This window comes from Solanum dulcamara, chromosome 9, assembly GCF_947179165.1.
Source record: "Solanum dulcamara chromosome 9, daSolDulc1.2, whole genome shotgun sequence".
In the NCBI taxonomy this organism is placed as follows: domain Eukaryota; kingdom Viridiplantae; phylum Streptophyta; class Magnoliopsida; order Solanales; family Solanaceae; genus Solanum; species Solanum dulcamara.
Window position 1 is genome coordinate 10814746 of NC_077245.1, and position 8705 is coordinate 10823450.

General features: G+C 37.7%; 1 protein-coding gene across 7 annotated transcripts; it reads left to right on the forward strand.

Annotated features, from left to right (window-relative positions):
• Nucleotides 1–370: 370 nt before the first annotated feature.
• On the forward strand, nucleotides 371–8572 carry LOC129902556 (uncharacterized). 7 transcript variants are annotated; one of them, XM_055977865.1, is made up of 3 exons: nucleotides 371–1574; nucleotides 5039–5115; nucleotides 6148–6353. In XM_055977865.1, the coding sequence occupies exons 1-2, from the start codon at nucleotides 421–423 to the stop codon at nucleotides 5112–5114; spliced, it is 1230 nt and encodes a 409-aa protein (XP_055833840.1). In that variant the 5' UTR covers nucleotides 371–420; the 3' UTR covers nucleotide 5115; nucleotides 6148–6353. The 7 variants fall into 7 exon arrangements, with proteins under 7 accessions (XP_055833840.1, XP_055833841.1, XP_055833844.1 ...); XM_055977866.1 differs by lacking the exons at nucleotides 5039–5115; nucleotides 6148–6353 and adding an exon at nucleotides 7822–8572; XM_055977869.1 differs by lacking the exon at nucleotides 5039–5115 and having other exon boundaries at nucleotides 371–1595.
• Nucleotides 8573–8705: the final 133 nt, after the last annotated feature.

Here is an 8705-nt window from a genome sequence, read left to right on the forward strand (position 1 = left end):
AAAGAGGGATTTTTGAGATTTTTATAAATGATAGAGAATAATAGTAAATATAGTAATATAAGGTGTGTAGATAGGTAATTTTTCCTATTTTTTTTTAGTCAATTCAAAAAAGAATATAGCTTTTTATATTTAGTAACTTTTTATACTAACGTCCTATTTAACATATCTAAAATCACAAAATTCAAAATATATTTTAATACATCAAACACGTTTTTAATTTAAAATTAATCAAAAAATTCAAAAGACCTTTTTTTCTTAAGTTTGCTGAATCAAAGTAAAACAAACAAATTTCATTTTTAATCTCTTTCATAAACAAAATTTAATATATTTATTTATAAATCCTCCATAATTAGAGTATTTGATAAAAGAAATTCTTAGGCCAATTTGGTCCATTTCTTTTTCAGATGAAAACTGGAAACTATGGCGGCTCGCTTATTCCGACCGCACGGCCATGGCGCCACCGCCGGGCAACTTTTCTTCATCTACAACTTCAAATTCTCATTTCAATATTCAACAATTGCAGATAAAACTGCCTGTGACCAGACACATTTCTTGGTGAACTATCTCGTCAACTCGCTCGGATTTTCTAGAGGAGAAGCCATTTCAACAAGCTCTAAGGTAGCTCGTTTGAAATCCACTGGAAATACTCAATCTGTGCTAAATTTCTTCGAACAAAGTGGTTTGGACAAAACCCATATCGGTAAAATTGTTTCTTCAGTTCCCAAGTTGCTTGTGTGTGATGTAGACAAAACCCTTAAGCCCAAAATTGATATTCTTCAAGATCTTGGTTTATCTGGATCTGATTTAGTCACGGTCGTTACAGGAAGTGCTTCTATTTTGAGAAGCCATGAAGTTTCTGATATGAAATTCTGCATTAATTATCTTAGAAAAGTTTTGGGTAGTGATGAATATGTAGTGAAAGCTATCAAGAAAAGAACGTGTTTACTCTCTGTTAAAGCATGTGAAAGAGTGAGAGTCAATATGATGTTCTTTCAGAGCATTGGGTTTACAGATGAGGATATTAAGAAATTCATACTTCAAAACCCATATACTCTTTTGGCAAGTCCTGAGGTTGTAGAGGAGAAAGTGCACAGACTTGAAAATGAATTTAATATGTCTCGAGCATCGGGATTGTTTATCCATGGAGTCGATGTGTTTATTTCGATGAAAGAGTCGACTATAGACACAAAACTTAACGTTTTCAGGGATTATGGTTGGTCTAAATGGGACATAATCAAATTGGTCCAACTTTTGCCTTATTGTTTGAGGCTGTCAGAGGAGAAATTGCGAGCTGCAATAGACTTCTACATGGTGCAACTTGGTTTGAAACCTGCCTACTTGGCTTCTCACCCATCACTGCTTATGTTCAGTATGAAAAAGAGGGTTTTGCCCCGGTTGGAATTCATGAGAAGTTTAGTTGAGCAGAAACTATACAATGAAGATTACAATATGTATACTGTTCTGTTGCCATCAGAACAGAAGTTTTATCAGGTTTATGTGCTTGCCCTCAAAGATAAGATGCCTGATGTGTGTGAACTGTACAACAAAATTCAGCAGCATGGAAAAGACAAAAAGTAATATTCTGCTCGCCAGAGGTTTGATACTCCATTTCATTTTGGCTATCTAGTCTTTTGCAATTACTATAGTGAGATTTTAACTCTTGCAAAAATGATATGTATAATTTTGAACTAAAGGGAAGAAAGTCCATTAGAGGCTCGTGAGAATTAGACATCGAGAAATCTGCTGCTGCTTCTATCCCCAAAGTTCATTCCGGTGTCATTCTCCATTTAAGCAGCAGACTTGGTTCACCAGTGACAATTCGAAATCGTGATCTGTGCTTATTACAGCAGATTGTGATTGATTAGGATGGTTATTTAATCTTATCAGCCTTTAGGCTATATTTCTATCCATCAATGCCTAGATTCCAAATTTGTCGGGCTTAGCTATATCATATCCATTCCATCTATTCAGGCCCATTTCATTATCAACCCCTAGGTTATACACAGGGGGAAATTATCCTACACTTAACACAGAGCTTGATAGAGAATGTTCAGAAAATTTTATTTTGAGTTCTCGACAATGTAATGCTTCCTGGAAACCCATCTTCTGAATTTTGTTTCTCATTTTGCTCCCAGTTTGGTGAACTATAAAATCTCCTTGCTGAGATTACTTGACCAAAACATTGTTTTTTTTTTTGCATTGTTCCGTGCCTTCCTCCTATCTCTCAAAAAGGTGAAAAAGGAAATTTCATTCCTTTGTGTCCTCTAGGTAATAGTGTAGTAGGCACTTTTAGTTGCCCTAAAAGAAAGGGGAAGAAGAATTACTTTGGGCTTTGTACCGATCAAAACAATTAGTTTGGGATTTATCTGTCCAATGAGCCTTTTCTTGTTCTCAAAAAGAAAAATTGTCTATAACTAATTAAACCTGTATGATGCAACTAATTTGACAAGTTGCATATGGGTGAAGATATTATTTACCAAGTATGAGCTCCATGTACTAAGCTTCTATCTTCCCAATTAAGGAGCTAGGACTTAGGAGCACTGAAACAACAAGAATGGATCTCTGTTGATGCTTGTTACCTGTTCACACTGCTTGCTGCAATGTTGCTTCTGCTTTGAAAGCTTTTGGGTTCAGCTAACCCCCCCCCCTTGTTTATTGATCTTATTTTAGTCACATATTAGAAGTCAGATGTTTGGAATCTTCCACCAGTTGCACAGTGATTTTTTGTTGTGATTGTCGCTAGTGCCTCAGTGTTATGTTGTGAATTATCCATGCTTTGTTATATGATTAAGTTCTTCTTTTCTTTCCAAATGTCCCACATTGAATCAATATTTAAACATGAATCAATTTCCCTTTCTTTAGTTTTGCAAGGAGTCACACAAGAGGATGAAGATGTTTATCAACTTTTACTACCCCCTCCTCCCTCGTGGCTAAGCCCCCCTCTTTCTCTACATTTATTATGGTTTTGGAGGGAAGGTGAAGTAGTTTATTTATTTTATCGTGTTAATGTTATACCCTTACCTTTAATAATCTTCATTTTGAATTTACAAAGTTTAATGCGAAAGCATGCGGTACAAAATTCATCCAATAGTGGACTTTTGAAATTGCATCCTAGGTTGCGGCTGACTTAGTGGTCAATGAAGTTGGCTGAGACTTATGAGTCTCAGGTTCAAACTCAAGCAGAAGCAAAAACGCTAGGTGATTTCTTTGTATCTCTTCAAGCCTTTATAGTCAGAGTTATTCACTACTTGTGCTGGTTGGGAAGTAGCTAGGACCCTGTGAAATTAGTCGAGGTGTGCGCAAGTTAACCCAGACACCACGATTATAAGAATAATGGTGAACTTCTGAAATTATTTCTTACTAAAACGCACTTCTCCATTCATAAGTTCGTTATTTTTCAGCTAAAACACATAGATATTGAGACTAAAAACTAAATTAATAATGACTATAAACTAGATTTATGTAAACCTAACAGGCGATGATAAATCTTAATCAATTCAAGATGGAGAATATCAAGATTGGTTTTACACTTTACCACTAAAGTATGTCATATCCTTCTAGGATTGGCGGATAAGATAAGTTTGTTGGAGTATTAGGTGATTTCTTCCTATTTATCTAACCTTTGGTAGACGAATTTGTTTTTTGATAACCGTAGTGTTCGAGTTAGCTTTCGCGCACCTCAACTAATTCTACAGGATACCTATCCCTCCCACAAGCAATAGGTACCAGATACCTCTGTCTACCAATGCTATGATATATAGGGAAAAATCACCTATTATTTTTTGGTTTTGCTGAAATTTGAAGCTGAGACCTCATGGTTCTCAATCTACTTCATTGACCACTAGATCACACACTTGGGTTGGTAGACGAAGTTATTCGGTGCATATAATGGTTTGTAGTAGAATATCGTTGGTACCTATTGAATCAGTTGATTGTATTTAAATCACTAAACAGATACAAATAAGTTCGCTGACATCACTACATAACACTTGTGTCTATTGCTCCTTGTTGATGGAGCAGGTTCAGACACCACTTTATTATTATTATTTTTATGAAAAAGACGCATTCTAGTAATTTCATGGTCTATACAGAAAATGTGAGTAAACCTCACCTTAGGAACACCACCACCACCAACAACAACCTAGTGAAATCCCACAACGTGGGGCAGGGTAAAGTGTACGCAGACCTTACTCCTACCAAGGTAGGACGACTGTTTTCGGAAGATCCTCGGCTCAATAAAAGCATAAACAGAGGTTAGATAAGGCTAAGAAGTTCAAAACGATATGGGAAAGCAAATAACGAGAGCGACACAAATAAAATAGAGTAATCAAAGTACAGAAAGTAATAAGTAACAAGAGAAATCAGAGCACAAGAAATTATTGTGCGCTAATGCGCCTACTAATAAGGAAGAATAACGAGACTATGTACTAGCCTTCTACCCTAATGTGGGTCCTCCACACCCTCATATCTAAGGTCATGTCCTCGGTAAGCTGTAACTGCGCCATGTCCTGTCTAATCACCTGTAATGACCTTGAGGGTGATTTTCAAAAATTTGTACAAAACATGCGTGAACAGTAACACGCGTGAACAGTAACTTTTTGGGCAGAAAATGCCCCTTTCTTCCCATTTCAATATTTTCATCAATTGTTTGAGTTCTTGAACTCCTTGAGGTGATTTGAGAAGAGATTTTTAAGGCAAAGTGTTGGGTAAGTGATTTTTGATCTAAAACCTTTCCTTTTCATTAAGTTTTTGATGATTTTAACCCCTAAAGTTTAGTTTCAAACTCCATTTTTTTTAGTTTTTTCCCTAATTCGAATTTAAGAAAAATGGTGATTTCTAACTCGTTTTGAGCTCTATTTTTATGGGTTTTTCAACCATGAGTTCCTTATTACAAGTAGAATGTGATTGTCCAATACATTTCCAGATTTGAACTTTTTCGAAAATAATTAATTTTTGGACCATTTTACCCCCGGTTCCAAAACCTATCAATATGAATGTCATTGGACTCCTTGTGATGTGTATGTTTTATTGTTGATAGTGGGTTGTCAGTCCGGACATTAAATTCGAGAGTTGCTTGTTCGGTAGAGGTGTTCGAGTGCGGTTTCGGCAATTGAGGTAGGTTTGGCTATCTTTCTTTAAGATTGAGATGGGGTAATTAGTCATTCATATGTTATAGTCTTTGGGATGAGGTCGTAGTATGAGTTGAGAATGTTATATATATATTGTGATGCCCGTGTGGGGGCTTATTTATTAATGTATTGCCATGTGGGGGTTTATTTGTATTACATAGCCCGTGTGGAGGCCTTATTTGTTATCTTATTTGCTTTGAGAGCATGTGATTCGTGATTTGCCTAAGAGAGAGGCTTGAGTATATTATTTGACTTGTGATGCTCGCTTGAGCGGTTGAGTTGAGGGTTTTGAGAATGCTTGAGTATTGAAATATTATTGAGAAAGGGATGAATATTCCTATTACTATTTATTGAGGGTGAATGTCATGTGTAGGTTAAGTTTTGAGAACTTTGAGCTTTCTACCACATGTGAGTTGAATATTACTTCAATGTTATATGTGTTTTGATGCATTCATCCTCATTCATCATAGAAGTTGAGAAATATGGAAATTCTTTTTGAGAAAGAAAATGAAACACCTTTAAACCTTTGTATCTTGAGTCCTTGTCCGATGCAGTATTACGGCAGGGTAGTGGATGCATTGTGATCCCTTGACCACGAGGAGGTGGTAAGGATAATGAAATATTGTGATTGAGGTATATGGTCTGCGAGACCCTCATGGGTCCTGCTTGGTAGCACAGCTCGGCAGGTGTATACGATAGGCTGTGCGACAGTCTTGATTCCACCGTACCACCACATCATTGCATCATCATATTGCATTGCATTGCATTGATATCTGTGCTGCTTGAATTATCTGATTAATTGTGATTATGAGCTGTTATTACGGGTTTACTTTACTCGCGCCACTATATATATAAACTGGCGGCACCGATGCCGAAGTGAGACTTTTCTATATGTAGGTGGAAGCGTTCCTTAGTTTATTTTATAGGTTTGATTAATTCCTTATACTCAGTCAGCTAAAACCTACTGAGTACATGTGAATTGTACTCACCCTTACTTCTGTATCCCTTTTTGATGCAGATACTAGTCGGGGTACCTCATGTGGCAGTTGATATTCTAGCGGATTGTGTATTCTCAGATTAGTGGTAAGGTCCCAGAATTTGGATCGTCACTAGTCTATCCTTATTTTTCAGTCTTTTGTATCATTCAGAGACTTATGTTGTATCTTCAGATTCGAACCTTGTATTAGATGTTCTTTATATTTATGACACCAGGTTTTGGGATAATTCTCTTTATTGTTTTTTTTATTTAAATTGTGGCATCACTTTCCCCTTTGGGAGTCTGGTATGAGTTTTATTTTTAGGGTTACACATCAGATTGGGTTTTGAGATGTGTGCCATCATGACCTCAATTTTTGGGTCGTGACATCACCTCTCCCCAATATTTCTTTGGCCTACCCCTACCTCTTCTGAAATCATCCATGGCCAACCTCTCACACCTCCGCACTGGGGCATATGTGTCTCTCCTCTTCATATGTCCAAACCATCTCAGTCGCATTTTCCGAATCTTGTCTTCCACCGAGGCCACTATTACCTTGTCCCGTATAGCCTCGTTTCTAATCTTGTCGCTCTTGGTATGCCCACACATCTATCTCAATATTCTCATCTCGGCAACTTTCATCTTTTGAACATGAGAGACTTTAACTAGCCAACACTCCGCCCCATATAACATAGTTGGTCTAACCACCACTTTGTAGAACTTGCCCTTAAGTTGTGGTGGCACCTTCTTGTCACATAGCACACCGAAAGCGAGCCTCCATTTCATCCACCCTGCCCCAATATGGTGTGTGACACCATCATCAATCTCCTCGCTGCCTTGCATGATAGACCTAAGGTACTTGAAACTACTTTTCTTTTGGATGGCCTGGTCACCAAGCCTAACTTTCTCGCTAACCTCCTGAGGTGTCTCACTGAACTTGCACTCTAAGTACTCTGTCTTGGACCTACTCAGCTTAAACCTTTCAGAATCCAAGGTATGTCTCCAAACCTCCAGCTTAGCGTTAACTCCACTACGAGTCTCATCGATCAGGACTATGTCGTTCGCGAAAAGCATACACCATGGCACCTCACCTTGAATTTGTCGCGTCAATCCATCCATCACCAAGACAAATAAAAACGGATTGAGAGTTGATCCTTTGCAACCCCATCACAACTGGAAAGTGCTCTGAGTCCACTCCTACTGTCCTTACCCTGGTTTTGGCACCCTCGTACATGTCCTTGATCACCCTAATGTATGCCACAGGTACACCTTTAGCCTCCAAACATCTCCATAGTATCTCTCGTGGAACTTTATCGTAAACCTTTTTTTAGGTCAATGAATACCATATGTAAGTCCCTCTTCCTCTCCCTATACTGCTCCACCAGTCTCCTCATAAGATGGATGGCTTCTGTAGTTGAGCGTTTCGGCATAAATCCGAATTGGTTCTCTGAAATAGATACGCCTCTCCTCACCCTCATCTCCACCACTCTTTCCCACACTTTCATAGTATGACTTAGAAGCTTGATACCTCTATAGTTGTTGCAGCTCTGGACCTTCGGAACAACACCATGTTAACAAATAGATTGGCTGATATTATTTGGATTGTTAGGAAGATTCTGATTGTAAGAGTGCTTTGTTTAATGAATGGTTCCCAGGAACTATGCCCTATTACCATCTTAAACTTTGAATTTTCTGTTCAATATTTTGGCTCAATAGCAACTTTCCATATTGTGCTGAGCCATGGGAGGATGACAAGGTGGCTGTGTCGAATTGAAGGAATCAACAGTTGTGGCATTTGATCAAAGAAAGGTGGCGATGGCAACAGCTTTGCGGATGACTCACTGCCGCTTGATGAAAGGACTTGATCTGCAATTGGAAGTCTTCTCAAACTTGCATTGATACAGATTGAAAAATATTTTCCTATTTTCCTCCATACTGAACACACCCAAAGACTATTAAATGACAGAGACATACATGTCCATGATCAACTTCCTTTCCTAGTATCCTACCCTAGGGGTTTTTGAATTCTCGCTATCTCTTCGAAGGAGAGATGTCTTGATCCTATTATAGGAACATTATCAAGGGGAGTTCAAATTCTTGCTACCTCCTTGAAGGAGAGATATCTTGATCCTATTATCGGAATATCATCGAGTAGAGTCTGGTGCATGTCTGAACTTCCGCGCAATTAATTTGTCACAAGTCCGGATAAAGAAGGAAGATTGCGTTAGGTTACAATCAACATAAACCTAGTCAATTTTTGATACATTTTTCGCAATATAAATCCTGAACTTGTTTTGAACTAAGGTATCTCATTATTGATGATGTTGTGAAAGATGTAGTTTGAGTGAGGAACTGTTAATAAGATTCCCATAATTGGACAATAATGTCTCTCTGAAAAATCTCATCTGCTTTGGTTGAAGTTGAACAGGAGTATTTTGCATTCAACTAACTCATATTTGGCCTGGTATTCTCAGTCTTCCTGATTAACTATAGGCAAATTTTTCTATGGTGGCAACGTTTCTCCAAATATTACAGTGAAGACATATAACAACAGAATGTAAAACAATTTTTAAAAAATATTTTTATGTTATAAACGAAAA